We start from the raw sequence: 14,974 nt of genomic DNA on the forward strand, positions 1-14,974 counted from the left end.
GAACTTAGGGGGACGCACTTCCGCTCGCTTTCCCTAGTAACCCACATGGAAACCGAGTTCCCTGTGTTTTGAGTTTCGGCGCCGACTGCGGCGGTTTAAAACAATCAAACGGGAAATCAGGTCTTTATTGGTGTGAAGGAAAACTAGCGACTTCTAGATTGCACATAAACCCAAATAACACAGCTATGAAGATAGAGGAGGTAAAAAGTACCACGAAAACCCAAAGGATCGCCTCACATAGTCATGTCAAAGGACTCGGGCTAGACGAGGCCGGAAATGCTAAACAGACAGCATGTGGACTGGTCGGGCAGGAGACTGCAAGAGAGGTAATATTTATGTTTCACTACATTGGTGTTATTAATCTGTGTATAAAAGCCATTAAATAATATTCGTTTTGCCAGTAATATTTAGCTAAACGCAGGTCGTTCAGTGGACAACATGCTAACGCTGTTAGCACCGCTAGGTCGCTTCTTATTTCAAAGTTCTAAAGTTGGGATCGATTTAATTGTTTCATGGAATAGAGTTGAATAATTATGACAAATCATTGTTGTATAATATTTATATTAGATCGTAGTATTAATATTATGCTTAATTACATTTTTATGTTAAATGGAGAGTTTAATAATAACCAGACAAAATATTACTATTATACAAAAACTAGATGTATAATAGTAATATTGTAAATTATACACTCTTTATGAAAAACTCCTTATGGTTACCTAAAGAGTCCCAGTGTTAACATTGCATTAAGCCGAACATTCGCTCTGTTTTGGTTTCAAGACGTCTCAGCGTGGTTTTTAACGTTTGTGTTTCAGGTTTTGTATTTAGAAAATCTAAAAATGGTTAGGGACATGCATGAAATTGTTATTGTAATTTCTTCACATTGTGTTGGATTCAGAGCTGTTGTCTATGTCAAAGACCCTTCAGCACAATGTTTAGTCAATTTTTACCCAAGATCGTTTTTATGTCTTTTTCTCCTTGGAAAGAAAAATCAGAACTGACAAATAAGACCCAACAAATGGGAATGAGTATTGGCCCATTGAAGTCTGATTAGTTCTTGACTAAAGACAAATCATATATTTTTGCTTTTTTTTTCTCTTGCCTTATTTTCATTTAATTACAGCAACACATTAGGAATTTGTGGCTTGTGTCTCCAGTGTTTGTGTTGCACCTTATATCAAGCCCCCCTCTCCAATGTGGACGTATTTGTTTTTATAAACATTTAGTTAGTTTGTGTATGAATACACTTAATTTTTATACACATCATTTTTCAATTTCCTCAGGCCTGTGGAATCATTGTTGAGATGATCCGCTCAAAAAAGATGGCAGGAAGAGCAGTTTTGTTGGCAGGACCTCCAGGAACAGGAAAGGTTTGTGCACTGTTTTTCCAAAGTGCTGAGATACGAGTATGAGTACAAGCTCATTAACTGGACTTTTTACTTGAATGATGATTATTATTCTGGCCTCTCTTTTCTGCCTTTCAACCTTCAGACTGCCCTCGCTTTAGCTATGGCACAGGAGTTGGGAAACAAGGTTCCTTTCTGTCCCATGGTTGGCAGTGAAGTGTACTCATCTGAAATTAAAAAAACAGAAGTACTTATGGAGAACTTTAGGAGAGCAATTGGTAAGTATGATATCTACCATACCATTCCATGTCACCTTTATTTTTAAAAGCACTTTCCTAGACACACATATGCAGGAATATATATATATATTATTGTTTTTTTTTATAGGTATTTATTTATAAGTTCAATATGTGCTACTTTTACACCAGTAGTGTGAAACAGGGATGTTTTTATTCAACAAACATAGAGCCAGAGTTTGTGTGTAAAGAGTTTTTCTTAAAACTTCACTTTCATTGAAACTGGATGTCCTGATTAAATCTGCTGCCTTTAGCTTCAAGCTAACACTTCATGGAAGTGAAGTGAATTTACAGAGAAGATTTTTTAATAAAGAAAAACAGAAAGGGTTTGGCTGACTGATGATGTTACCTCTTCACTGAGAAGAGAATAGAGACAGAGTTGGTCAACATCACATTGGCTTCACCTCTAGAAGGGATTTTGCAGGAACCTGGGGGCTGGGGTTCATCTCGTTTGTCGTCACCCCATCAGTAGCAACTCTGCAACACAGTCCCTGCCTTAAGCACAGCTCTCTGACCCTCAACATGGAGGACCAGGCACCTGTGTGCTGCTTATGCTCAGATCCACAGCCTCTTGTGAAAGAGGTGTGATCATGTTACACAGATGCTCTGGCATTTGCCCGGCGCGCACACGTTCTTTCCTGTAATAAAAGGCATTATTCAGCAGTCTGAAAGATGTGGCGGCTTAGCTGAGACGGGAATATAAAGACCTTATTGAATCCCCATTATGAAGCGCGTCTGTGTGTGTGTGTGTACGTTCAGGTCTGCGCATCAAAGAAACAAAGGAGGTGTATGAAGGGGAGGTGACAGAGCTGACCCCGTGTGAGACGGAGAATCCTATGGGTGGGTACGGAAAAACCATCAGCCACGTCATCATCGGTCTGAAGACGGCCAAAGGCACCAAGCAGCTCAAGGTCAAATTTTTTTACTTTATCTGTTCTTCCTTGACTGTTGCCAGCAAACTGGAAGCAAAGTGTGTAATAAACACCATTATGAACAGATAAATGAAATTAGTAGTTTTTTGTAATTGTTTAAAGTATTTGTCTTCTCTTGAGTTTTATTTGTATGGATCAGATTAATATTTTAGGAGCAACTTTTCTCATTTTAAAGTATAGTTTGTGCAACATGAATGGCCTAGAGTTGACCTAAAAAGTGCTTTTACGCTTTCTCTAGTTGGATCCCAGCATTTATGAGAGTCTTCAGAAAGAGCGTGTGGAAGTGGGAGACGTCATCTACATCGAAGCTAACAGTGGTGCTGTCAAGGTAAACTTTCATTCATTTTGTGAAACAGGAACCATTTTGCTTCTTCAAAACTGAAATAGTATGTATTTGAGTCCTGACTGCATGGGCTGTGGTTAAAAAGTAGACTCTGTCTTCCTCTCTTGAATGATTTTTTTATGAATGAACAATGTTTTCTTCTGTTAATACCTGTTAAAGAAAAAAAGCCAAGACCTAATTTTGGTAAGAAAGAAAAGAAAAACACTCGATTTCAGTCAGTGCGGTCTTGGCTGATTTATTATTTTGCCAGTTTCCAATCGTGTCTTTGATAATTAAATTTTTTTCCATCCTCTAAGCCGGGGGCCATTTTCAGTCCGCAGGGGCCAGGGTCCCACAACTTTTAGGTGTTTCCCTTGTCCAACAAACCTGAATCAAATGTCTGAATCACCTCCTCAGTATGTAGTCCAGTTCTCCAGAGTCCTGCTATTGACCTCAGGTGTGTTGAAGCAGCAACTCATCTAAACGTTGCAGATCACTGACCCTGGAGTTCTGAAAAAAGAAAGAAAAACAGCTCTGAAAACTCCTCATCTAAGCAATGAACATGCAGTATAATTAGGGAGCACTTAAATACAGAAGTTATTTAAGTGTCCCACTGTAAGAAAAAGGAAGTAAAAATTATTGAAATGGGATTTGGAATGAAAAATCAGAGATTTTATTTTTAAGCTCTAAAAGGTTTCATACTGAAGTATTTCTTTAATGCAGATTCAGGTGTTTTTACTGTTTGCAAGTAGATGTTCACTCTGCGGTTATTAAGTGATTTCAGGAATTTTGGGGGTAAAAATAAATGGTAGAATCCAATATAAGGATCTGCCTCACATTGTGTGTCGTTACTCCAGACGCTTTCCTCATTTCCAGCCATATGAAGCACATTTGTCAACAAGAAAATAAAAAACGCTTCAAACTAAACATGGATTGTGTTTATGTCACGAAAAGAGTAAATTCTTCCTGAGATCAAAGTTGAGTCTTTTTTTTTTTTCCTGCCTCCTGTCCTCTTTGCTCCTTCATGGTGGCATTCTGCTTTCATCTCTCTCCGCCCTGCATGCAGCTCTCATTCCTGCAGCCCTTCATTCTCCGTCTATCTTTACATCTCAGCGCAGCGGGGATCGTGGCCTGCGCTGACAGGCTGTGATGACTGTTCTTTTAATCGCTGCAGGTGGGCGGGGGGCCGAGGGGATCGGGCCGGCTGTAGTCGAGCGGCAAAGGAAGAGGACTGGGTGGCACATTTGTTACTGTTGACAGCAGCCTCATGCTCTGTTTGATCCCTCAGCCAAAGGCCTTCTCTCTGCAATGAGTTGGCAGCCGCATCACACACCTGCCCTCGTTCCCCCTGCTCTGCTCCTGCATTTAGACGAGATTTCTATTTCTTTGTTAATAGAGTTGTGTGTCATGGTGTCTCTGCAGAGGCAAGGCCGCTGTGACACCTTTGCAACGGAGTTCGACCTTGAGGCCGAGGAGTACGTCCCACTTCCCAAAGGCGACGTCCACAAGAAGAAGGAAATAGTCCAAGATGTCACGCTGCACGACCTAGATGTTGCAAATGCCCGGCCACAGGTGCATAAACCTTCAACCATGATGCATATATTCGTTTTGAGAACAATAACTAAGCTCAAATTGTCTCCTCCCAGGGAGGTCAGGACATTCTCTCTATGATGGGACAGCTGATGAAGCCCAAAAAGACAGAAATCACAGGTACAACACGAAACCCTCCGACTCCCAGGATCTAATCGTCCCAAGCTGACTGCTGTTCTTTTCCCGCCTCAGATAAACTTCGATCTGAGATCAACAAGGTGGTGAACCGCTACATAGACCAAGGCGTGGCCGAGCTCGTCCCCGGCGTCCTGTTTGTGGACGAGGTGCACATGCTGGACATCGAGTGCTTCACTTACCTCCATCGAGCTCTGGAGAGCAGCATCGCCCCGATCGTTGTGTTCGCCTCCAACAGAGGAAAATGTCTGATCAGGTGAGAACCGGGTGTGTTTTTAACCGGAAAGAAAAAAGGGGGGAAAAAGTTAAAACAATCAAAACAATGTGACGTTGTTTATCAGGGGGACAGAGGACATCAGCTCTCCACATGGCATCCCTCTGGATCTACTGGACAGGGTGATGATAATCCGCACCATGCTGTACACGCCGCAGGAGATGAAGCAGGTGAGTCTGCTGGGATCAACATCAATGCTAGCTGCTTAGCATTGATGTTGCCCTGTGTGGCTAACAAGGCTGCGGTTTGTAGATCACCAAGATCCGCGCTCAGACCGAGGGGATCAGCATCAGCGAGGAGGCCCTCGCACACCTGGCAGAGATCGGCACCAAAACAACCCTCAGGTAGTTGATACATTCTGGATGTTTTTACGTTTTCATCTGAAGGTTTGATTCACTTGATGATTTATTTTGTTTTATTTAAAGACCTAATTATCGGGTTCCTAGACAAGCTGGGAAAGTTTGCAGTTTAAGGATTTTCTATTAAACAGAAATCATGATGTATAATACAGTATGAGAGATACTGATTCCAGACTTCACTCTCCGTCCATCCATGTAGGCCTGTCTCAATAACTGGGCAATACATTTTTCCACATAATCGTTGCAATAAAAAATATTGTTTTTTTAGAATAGAATAGAATTCAACTTTATTGTCATTGCACTGTCACAAGTACAAGCAACGAGATGTAGTTTGCATCTATCCAGAAGTGCTCTACGAGATATAAATATTTATTTACAGATGTACAAGACTATGTATGTATGGACTATAAGGGGTTATAGCAAGAGATATAGATATTGTGTATAAATATAAATATGGGAGCTATATGCACAGATTATACAGATTATACAAGAATGTTAGGGAATGGATTATAGATAAATAATGGCAGATAAAAAAATTTTTAAGCCGATTTCAAGATATTCATAATGGCATAATAATACAAGTTCATCCTTTCGAAGACCAAGAAACTTACATTTTTGTGAACAACACTTAACACGGCAACTAAAAACGATAAATAAAATGGAAATAAAACCACAAACAATAGAAACCATTAATAAAAAGGAATATGATGTCTCTTCATTTCAAAAAATATTTATCATCACAATGGAAATTATTGACCTCATTTAAATTTATCATGTGATTAATTGCTTACTGCAATAAGCAATCCATCCTGGTGAACTTTTTTTTTATTACTTAACTTTAGTTAGAAATTAGAACTGTGGAAATTTGAGTCTGGAAGTTTTGACATAAAAAAAAAATGTGCATGAATCCTGTGATTTGTGCAGAATAATAATTTATCTCCAAATCAAAAGGTTCAGTAGAAGTGGAGGAGTTGTGTGGAGGTAAAGTTAGTTGCTCAGGAGCTTTTCACCTGAATCATGTTAGCTTCCCCACTATCAACGGCTCCTTTTGCACAAATGCATTTGTTTTATCTGGTAACAAAGATGAAAATGATCATTATTTAACAAAGTGTTAGTTCAAATCTATTAAATGGCAAAAATAAATGAAAAACAAATAATTTTAACGATAACCGTAGATGTCTGCATCACCGCTTATATTTCCCCGTTTCCTCTCAGGTATGCTGTGCAGCTGCTGACCCCAGCCAGCCTGCTGGGCCGCGTTCAGGGAAAAGAGACCGTGGAGAGGGAGCAGGTCGAGGAGATTAACGAATTGTTCTACGACGCCAAGTCGTCAGCCAAAATCCTCCAAGACCAGCAGCACAAGTTTATGAAATAAAAACCCACAGGAAGATGCTCCACTTCCTCCTCCCTCGTTCTGTCTTTTGTCTTTTGCATTTCCAGCTGTGCATCCAGAGCTCCTCCTCGTCACATTTCTGCCTCCCAGCCCTTCTCTGTAGTAGTTCTGTTCTGATGGATTTATAGTCTGAATATTTTTGTTGGAATTTTTGAAATAAAAGAGAAAACTCACAATTACTGACTATTTCCATTTCTATCTGGTGTTATAGATGTTTACTACATAAACAGTCTCGTGTGTTTCATGCAGTACTGCATAAGTTGCATTGATACTTATCACTTTTACATCAGTGTAAAATTGTTAGAAAATAAACGAGGAAACATAATTACAATATTTTAAAACATTAGCTTGAGTTAGCAGTTGACACGGAGAATTTGTCTTATCAAATATTAAAATTTTGCTCCGTTCATAAAGTGTCTGACTCAGTAAAATGTGTTTGAACTAATATATAACTGCACTAATATTTAGTACATCAGTCCCACTCGGTGTGGTACAGCGCTTCCTTTTATTGGCACTTCTGGTAAAGATGTGCAAAAAAATGACAATGGATCCATCCTCTGTTGCAGTAGCGTATAAAGACTAAGAAACAGAACTGACTATAAGAACCTACCATAAACAGAAAAAGTGAAATAAAGTTGCATCAAAATTATATCAAACCATTTATTGCTTTTAGCCGACTAAGAAGTTTATTAAACATCTCAGCTGGTGGTAGTTGCATGATATGAAGCGACAAAAAAAAAATGCTGTTGACAATAACTAACAGGTTAAATTACATCAGTAACTTGGAAGAGGTGCCGCTCATCCATGGAGGGGAAGTTTTTCTTCTACTTCCTGGCCTGTCGAGTGGAGCGAGTGTTGAAAGCCGTCTCTCCTCCAGATCTCGCTCCGCTGAACACAGAGGGAGCCGCTTTACCCATTTTCTCTGCAAAGAACCAGGATAAATCAGAAGATTCACTGAATAGCAGATAAGCTGTTGTAAAGCTGTTGACGTCTACTTTATTTACGCTCATATTTAACTCCACTGGGTAGGTCAGGAATGTCCCATCATTAAAGCGCCATGTTTCCTCTCTCTGTATATGGACTGGAAACTTCGGCATCAGATTTAACTCCCCTTACCGTCATTATGTGATCCCAGTTTGACCAAACAGAGAACAGATACACACGGTCTGCTGTCAAAAGCAAAAATTTGTGTCAAGGAACCCTACCATAAATTTCTCTAGGTACATATTAACATCCTCACCGCACTCCTCCATCACTTCAAAGGTCTTGCTCTTCACCGCCCCTCCACCACCAAGTTTGGTCTTTGCTTCGGTCAGGTCCTCTTCTCTCACTACGGGACGCTGCGTCTGTTCATCTTCCTGTGCAGGCTGGAGGGCAGAAACACTCGCTTTAACTTATCTCCATATCTACAGCAGCTGACAACTGGGAAAACTAAAAATCGGGTCTTACTTGAGACATGGTGGCCGTGCAGCAGTGGATACCCGGCTGTAAATGTTCTTCTCTTGCTGTCAGCTGATCCCAGGCCGCCTCCAGCACACGCTTACATATATACAGACAATCTGGCAATGATTTCCCAGTGAACACTGAATCTGCTCTCAGTGCATAAGTGAGCAGGCTCCTCCTGTTGGCTGTCTCGTTATGGAATGATGAGATCACAGCTGAAACTTGTTCCAGTAAACTTCATCTAACAGATCCCAGAGATGCAGGGAGATGAGGTTTAGTCTCTTCTTTTGTACTTTACTGCAGCAAAACCGCTTTGTAATAATGTTAAGCAGCGGTTCAGAAGGATAACAGCATGTCTTAATACATCAACCCCCTCAGCAGACTCTTTGCTAGTGTTTACTTGTACAGATATCAGAAGAAATCAGGCTGACAGCAGGATAAACTCACACTTCCCTTGTTGTAAAAATGCTTTTCCCACCCACTCCAGCTCATTTTTCACAATGACATCACTGTTTAGATTCTGACTAATCTAAACACAGCACATCAGAAAGACCAACAAATCTCTGGAAAGTTTTTCCCAGCCACATTGCAAGTTTGTTGAATTGATCCTGTAACATTTATTTGCTGTAATCCTCTTAAACTGAATCCCACACTGTAAAAAAAACAAAACAACAAAACTCAAGAAAGTGATCACGGTTAGCTTATTTCATCCACTTGTAACATGATGAAATGATTTCAGTGGTGCTCCAGTTTCCTAATAAGTAAACTTTGGATCTAACAAATGTAAAAGGGCAGCCAGAAAGCACAGACCAGATTCACTAAATGGAGATTTTTTTTTTTCTTTTATATGTGTGTGATTAGGCAGTAATCTATTATGTGTAGTCAATATCCAGAAACTGATTCAGAAAACATAAAGTAATTTAATTAACATTAATTAATAACGAAGGTTAGTAAAAGAAATATGGGTGCATATAGTGCTATTTAATCCGTGTATATATTTTTATTTTTGTGTTTTGGAATGCTGATGGTTTTCTCTCTATTTTCCAAAGTCTCTCCAGTTTCTTTGCATGTTTTACTTTCTGTTTCTGAAAAAGAATCTGAATAATGATCATTATCTGCATTTGCTGGCGTTAATTATGTAAGATACAGTCCAGTGATTGCTGCCATTGACTTAAGTTGTTGTGGCTCAGTGTTTGTTTTCAGTTGCCTCTTGATCATTGCCAAAATCTTTGATTTTCACTCTTACACAAAAGTCAGAGTCCTGGTCCATCACGTATGTTTTTCTCTCTAATGGAATAATTCATTAACAAAGATATTGCTCCCAATGGCTTTGTGTAGCATGTGCTTCATTCCCATAACTATAACTGGTGGTTCTGGTTTTGTGTGATGATGGGTCTCTTTCCCACAAAGTCACAGATAAAGCAAATGCTGCCAATAATTTTACTTTCTCTTCCTTTCCAAAGAAAACGTTATCTGTGACCCGTCCTCTTCTAGTGACGTTTCTGTCATGGAGACCGGATAAAACTGAGCCATTGCAGCACATTTTCATTTCTTTTCACACCAGCTGACTCAGTGGTTCTGAATTTTAAATAATGAACTGAATTTGACTCTATGGTTTATAGCTAAAATTAAAATGCCACTGGTTCCGATTTTGACTGGATTAAACGGAGTTGGTTTGAATTTAAATGGATTCTGTGTACAAGACATGGATTAGACCTTGTAAATCTTGACATGAAATTATAGATTACATTACTGGCTCTAAAGAAATAAACCAAACTGAATTCGATAAGCATTCAAATTGTTAGATTTTTGGTTTGTTCGCTTAACTTAACATTTCATACACTTGCAGCCGTGTAGTGCAAAATAAAGATTGGTAACAAAAAAAACTGCATTCTTCAAGTACATCCATGTTTTCCATTCAGGCTTAGATCCTGAAACAGAAAAAACATTTGGCAAACATTCAAGACAGGAATGTTAGAGTAAGAAGTCCAATTTTAAAAATATATTCCCCCACTGTTTGACAGACAGTAACTGTTATTTAGTTGATAATCTGCTTGTTGATGTAAAATATTTTCATTCCTCAGCAGCAGCAGCAGCAGCAGCAGTCTTTGGTGTGGTTGGTCAGGTGTGTTTCTTTCTGTAGCGAGGCAACAGCTGAGTCCTCACAAACTGCATCAGCTGAGTCTCAGTGAGAAGAACAGCCAGCAGGACGAAGAGCAGACAAACTCCTCCAACGCCGATATGGACCATCCTGAACAGCCAGCCGCCGTCGCAGCAGAAAACGGCCTGATGACCGAGAATTAAGAAGCTGAATTTACAGCTTTTTATTGTCTTGGAAAAATATTTATTCACCTTGAGTTTTATCAGACTGTCACATTTCAACCACAAACTTTAACAGAGAACTTGGTGTTAAAAAAAATAGTTTCATCTTTATGTGGAATACCTATTTCAAATCCTTTTCAGTTATCACGTGAAATATGTTTGTGTGTTGCCATTGCGTAAAATCCCAGTAAAATACATTAAAGTTTGTGGTTGTAATGTGAAAAAAGATATTGAACACACTCTAAATGTACAGAAATATCTCTGAATATAAACCCATTATAAGATAAAACCTTTTCTTTAGTACCTCAGACCCTGCAGTTACGCCTGCGCTGATAATGAGCACCACCAGCAGGAGCGGGGAAGGCAAAAGGCCTCGCAGCGGTTTCCACTGACTGGACTGGAAGTAGCGGTGAATGTAGAGCAGGCTGTGGGAAATACGCAGGGCCATGTTCAGGCAGTTTGCCAGGATGAAGCCGATGCCACCGGCCCACCATGTCAGCATGTAGGACAGGAGGAGGAAGGACACGGACAGAGCCAGCATGACCAGGTTATACCTGAGGACCAAACTCAAGCCGCGTTAGATTAAGAGACTTGAGGTCATGTGAGAACTGTCAGCATCTGTTTTGTCTCTATTCTTACTTGTCGACTTCCTGTTGGCTCATGGCAGCAAACACGAAGCACTCCGTCACTCCGTTCACAGCCAAAAGGAGAACATAGCAGCTGTAGCACCGCAGCAAACCAGGTCCTTTAAGGAAATCAATGGCTCGTTACTCAGATCAGAAAATAATCATATATTCAGTTTTTAAGCTTTGTTTGTAGTACACGTACCTGATCCACTGCTTAACAGGGCACCACCATACAGATCCAGAGCCAGGTGAGAGTATGCATATCCAAACACTGAGATGATTAGTCCAATTACCAGCACCAGCTTCAGCAAACACTCCAGGACTTCTGCTGCAATCGCCACATCTTCCTGTGTGGAAAACCACAACATTAAGAGTGAAAAGCAAAGATTACCACCTCGTGGTGCTTTTGTTCGTTCATACCTTTTTCTGACTTTCCACATCGCGTCCCCTCTCTAACACTTTGGCAAAGAAGATGTAGAAGCTCTCCTCGATGGGCAGGAAGATGAAGCGTGCCACCATGGAGCCCAGGTTGTTGACGATGTCGTAGATGCCCTGGTCTCCGAAGCTGAGGACGTTCAGGAAGGTCATGACGTAGCGCTCTCCCTCTGTCAGGATCTGCTTCAGGAACGACTGCTTAAAGAAGCTCCACGTGAGCCGGGCCACGGTCCAGTCTACCAGCGGCTGCACATACAGCAGATGGTCAGGATGGTATGGTAGGATTTTATTTAAACACTATATAATCATGAAGTTGTTCCAGGTCAACAACCTCTCCATCAGCTTTGCTTGGCAGCAGATCTCTGATATGCTGCAGAGGGAAGGTCTTCTTTGCTGCTTCTTTGGAGCCCAAGAAACGAATGAAGTAGAGGACGTAGCACAACACCAGAAATCCAGTGTACACCAACTAAACAAAATTTTAAAAAAGCCCAATTAATTACAATCACAAACTTCAATGTGTTTAAGTGAAACTTTAAGCTATAGAATTTTTATTTTACAAATAAAAATCAAAAAGTGTGGAGAACATTTGTATTCCCAACATGGGACTACGATCCATCAAGTCTACATTGAAGATTGTGATTTGTAGGTATTGTATTTGTGGAGAATTTCAGCTTGTGTCATACCTGGCCAGCAGAGAAGATGTAAAGACCCCAATCGGGGGCGAACACCACCAGCACCACAGTGACGCTGCACTTGGCGATCATAGCCAAGCTCTCAGCGATCACTTTGAGTTGGACGAGCATGTGAGCTTGAGCCAGGACCCAGAGGGGCTCAGCCAGGAGCTCCTGAACTCCAGAGAGGGCAAAGAGCACCACAGCAGGGCCGTAGTGAGGCACCGTCTGGGGATCTGGGACCTCCAGGAGCCACAGCCACACACATCCAAGAAGGGTGGCCCATAACACACCAAGAGGCACTCTGAAAAATGGCAAACACAAATCTGCTTGGGAATGGATGGATATCTGACAAATAAGGAATTGAAAATGTACAAGTAGATTTCTTCTATTTAGCACAAAATTATGTGGAAACTTCACACTGGAGTTCAAGCAATGTGAATTCTGTTCCTTTTCTCTCTTCCTCCTTAATTTTCAAATTAAATAACTAATGAAAATGAAAAACACTTTAGACCAAGGGTTTGTCACCTCTACAGCTCAAAGAGCCATTTTTAGCATTAGTGCAGCTAAGAAAGAAAAACTTTAGAGACACACATGTTAAATGACAACATCCCATTTTTGATGAATATCTTCTATAGAAGGTTTGTAGTTATTTTTAAATAGAAAAATGTTTTATTTTTATTCTTAGGTTTTAAAATAAAATAAAATCCAAAACAGGACGTTACAAAAAGAAAATGGATACATCGTTTTCTATAGAACATTATTTGTGGACAATTATAGATTTAAATAAACATAGTTCCAAAACTTCTGATGACAAAAGTATACTTTAGAAAATGCAAAACTGCATGTTGTTATTTGGAATTTGATGCTTAGAAACATTAGTTGTTTGGGGGGGGGGGTTCCAGATCTTATCCAGAGTTATAAAAGAGCTATTGTGTGAGATCCAAAGAACCATTTGCGGCTCTGGAGCCACAGGTTGTATTCCCCTGCTTTATACCTTTTCCCCTTTAGCCCAGACAAAAGACTCAATATTATCTCTGGTTTACACAAGGAAGGCAACTCAGGTTGATGAGATGGATCCACAGTTTCCAAGCTTTGAGTAAATCTCAAACTTTTCAGTAATCTTCACAATACTCTCATTAATGCAGATATTGCTGCTGGTTGCAAACCTCTTACCACCACACTTTTTCCCTCCACTCAACCTTCTATTGCTATGGCTGGATACAGCCCAAAGTGAATACTGTTTGGTGTAAAAATGAACAAATTAGCACAAATGAGGTGTAATTGATCTATATAACGCATCGCTTTCACCTTTTGAGTTAAATTATGGAAACAATTTCACTTTTCAACGACACTCGAACCTACTGAGAGTAATTGTGACTCACGTCAGCCATAACAGGTTGATGACTTGTCTCCAGCTGCGGCTTGTCCCCGATTCTGCACTCAGACAGGCTCTCCTGAAAGCCTCTCTGGATAAAAACACTAACGTAGAATATAGCAACGTGAGCCTGAATGATGGAGACACGAAGGAGAAGCGCAGGTTACAACGGGAGGTGAACCGAGAGCCTCACTCACCTCCTCCAGCTGTTCTCCTTACCTGACGTTCACCACGCCGATCAGCTCCTTGGAGACGAACCGCAGCGTGAAGGCGTTCAGGAGGAAGGTGAGGACACGGAACATCACCTAGGAAACGGGAAGGATTGAAACAAAACCTGCATGTTTTGTGTCATACAGAAGAGTGGAAAGTGTTTGTTCACCTGCAGCACAACGTTGTACGACGCCAAAGTGGACGCATTTTTCAAGATGTCCTGCGTGCTCATTTCGGACCCTCTATAAAGTTCGGTTCGGACGTCAAAGAGGAACCGGCTGGTTTTTAAATCGGGAAAACATCGTAGAGTCGCTACGTAGAACGGATCCACAGTGGAACACAAGCGCTTCCGTACACATTGTACGTAATTACGTGGCGCGGTGACGTCAAAAGATGTTCGATTTCCATTGGCAGCGCTAGAGGGCGTAGCTCTCCCCTCTATGATGTAAAACAGTGCCTCTCTGTTAGAGAAAATGTGGCATTTGTGCAGAGGTGGATAGAGTTGCCAAACGTTGCTCTCTAATAAGAGTGGGCCACTTCAACATATTTTTTACTCAAGTAAAAAGCAGTCAACCAAGAAATTACTCAAGTAAGCGTAAAAAAGCATTCTGAAAAAGGCTACTTAGTACTGAAAAAACTTAGAACATCGGTTTGATATTTTTGCAAGAAAGTTAGGTGCTAATTCTAGTTTTTTAAAGACTAAAGGCAGAAAAAAACAAACATAAATGACATACCTGCAGATAACCAAATTCAGGTGGAATAAACTTTTTTACATCAGTCCCTCTTAATATAAACTTTATAAAACCAAATTGTGCAGTAATGTATGTTAGAACTGGGTAAAGTACTTCCTGTGACCATATATGTTTACTGTACTTTTGCTTGAGACTCAACAGATAAATAACACCAGCAACAACATTTCTCCTTCTTTCGTTTCTCCTCACTTTAATTTACACTGTAGGTTCATGTCTTTATTTCAGGCATTTTTGGTTGAAAGATGTTTGCTATTTATGTCTTTATTGTATATCAATATGCAATAAATAGAAAAGTAAAGCTCTGACAATATTTTATAACAGACAAATTTAAAAATAATTTTATTTTATTTAAATAAAACTACAATGTCTGGACATATTGAGCAGAGCTCTGTGATATTGGGTTATTACTAAATCAAGTTTTAACCTTTCCACTACTTTCTCCCTCTTCCTGTTTCTTGGTCTGATGTTGCTTTTTTCACTAATGTTCTCT

At 40.2% G+C, this 14,974-nt stretch overlaps 3 protein-coding genes across 3 annotated transcripts; 1 reads left to right on the top strand and 2 right to left on the bottom strand.

Annotated features, from left to right (window-relative positions):
* The first annotated feature begins 41 nt into the window (after nucleotides 1-41).
* On the top strand, nucleotides 42-6,823 carry ruvbl1 (RuvB like AAA ATPase 1). Its single transcript, XM_014469056.2, has 11 exons — nucleotides 42-326; nucleotides 1,284-1,370; nucleotides 1,492-1,624; nucleotides 2,402-2,553; nucleotides 2,813-2,902; nucleotides 4,319-4,468; nucleotides 4,543-4,606; nucleotides 4,679-4,877; nucleotides 4,963-5,065; nucleotides 5,148-5,239; nucleotides 6,470-6,823. Exons 1-11 carry the CDS (start codon nucleotides 186-188, stop codon nucleotides 6,627-6,629), a joined length of 1,371 nt encoding a protein of 456 aa, XP_014324542.2. The 5' UTR covers nucleotides 42-185; the 3' UTR covers nucleotides 6,630-6,823.
* Nucleotides 6,824-7,141: 318 nt separating this feature from the next.
* LOC102231932 (musculoskeletal embryonic nuclear protein 1) lies at nucleotides 7,142-9,789 on the bottom strand. Its single transcript, XM_005799830.3, has 3 exons — nucleotides 8,097-9,789; nucleotides 7,888-8,014; nucleotides 7,142-7,569 (listed from the first exon to the last, which is right to left on the bottom strand). Exons 1-3 carry the CDS (start codon nucleotides 8,103-8,105, stop codon nucleotides 7,472-7,474), a joined length of 234 nt encoding a protein of 77 aa, XP_005799887.1. The 5' UTR covers nucleotides 8,106-9,789; the 3' UTR covers nucleotides 7,142-7,471.
* An 87-nt stretch (nucleotides 9,790-9,876) lies between these two features.
* Nucleotides 9,877-14,083, bottom strand: rft1 (RFT1 homolog). The gene is made up of 10 exons (XM_005799900.2): nucleotides 13,902-14,083; nucleotides 13,742-13,827; nucleotides 13,530-13,652; nucleotides 12,157-12,448; nucleotides 11,805-11,939; nucleotides 11,459-11,719; nucleotides 11,241-11,385; nucleotides 11,052-11,157; nucleotides 10,717-10,966; nucleotides 9,877-10,376 (listed from the first exon to the last, which is right to left on the bottom strand). The coding sequence occupies exons 1-10, from the start codon at nucleotides 13,962-13,964 to the stop codon at nucleotides 10,212-10,214; spliced, it is 1,626 nt and encodes a 541-aa protein (XP_005799957.1). The 5' UTR covers nucleotides 13,965-14,083; the 3' UTR covers nucleotides 9,877-10,211.
* Nucleotides 14,084-14,974: the final 891 nt, after the last annotated feature.

This window comes from Xiphophorus maculatus, chromosome 20 (genome assembly GCF_002775205.1).
Source record: "Xiphophorus maculatus strain JP 163 A chromosome 20, X_maculatus-5.0-male, whole genome shotgun sequence".
Classification (NCBI taxonomy): domain Eukaryota; kingdom Metazoa; phylum Chordata; class Actinopteri; order Cyprinodontiformes; family Poeciliidae; genus Xiphophorus; species Xiphophorus maculatus.

Coding starts and splice junctions, on each gene's coding strand:
- LOC102231932 (XM_005799830.3), bottom strand. Junction 7,570..7,887: donor TGAAGTGATGGAGGAGTGCG/GTGAGGATGTTA, acceptor GGTTCTTTGCAG/AGAAAATGGGTAAAGCGGCT.
- rft1 (XM_005799900.2), bottom strand. CDS start 13,964: ATGAGCACGCAGGACATCTTGAAAAATGCGTCCACTTTGGCGTCGTAC. Junction 12,449..13,529: donor ATCAACCTGTTATGGCTGAC/GTGAGTCACAAT, acceptor GCCATTTTTCAG/AGTGCCTCTTGGTGTGTTAT. Junction 10,967..11,051: donor AGCCAACAGGAAGTCGACAA/GTAAGAATAGAG, acceptor TTTGGTCCTCAG/GTATAACCTGGTCATGCTGG.
- ruvbl1 (XM_014469056.2), top strand. CDS start 186: ATGAAGATAGAGGAGGTAAAAAGTACCACGAAAACCCAAAGGATCGCC. Junction 2,903..4,318: donor CTAACAGTGGTGCTGTCAAG/GTAAACTTTCAT, acceptor GTGTCTCTGCAG/AGGCAAGGCCGCTGTGACAC. Junction 4,878..4,962: donor AGAGGAAAATGTCTGATCAG/GTGAGAACCGGG, acceptor GTTGTTTATCAG/GGGGACAGAGGACATCAGCT.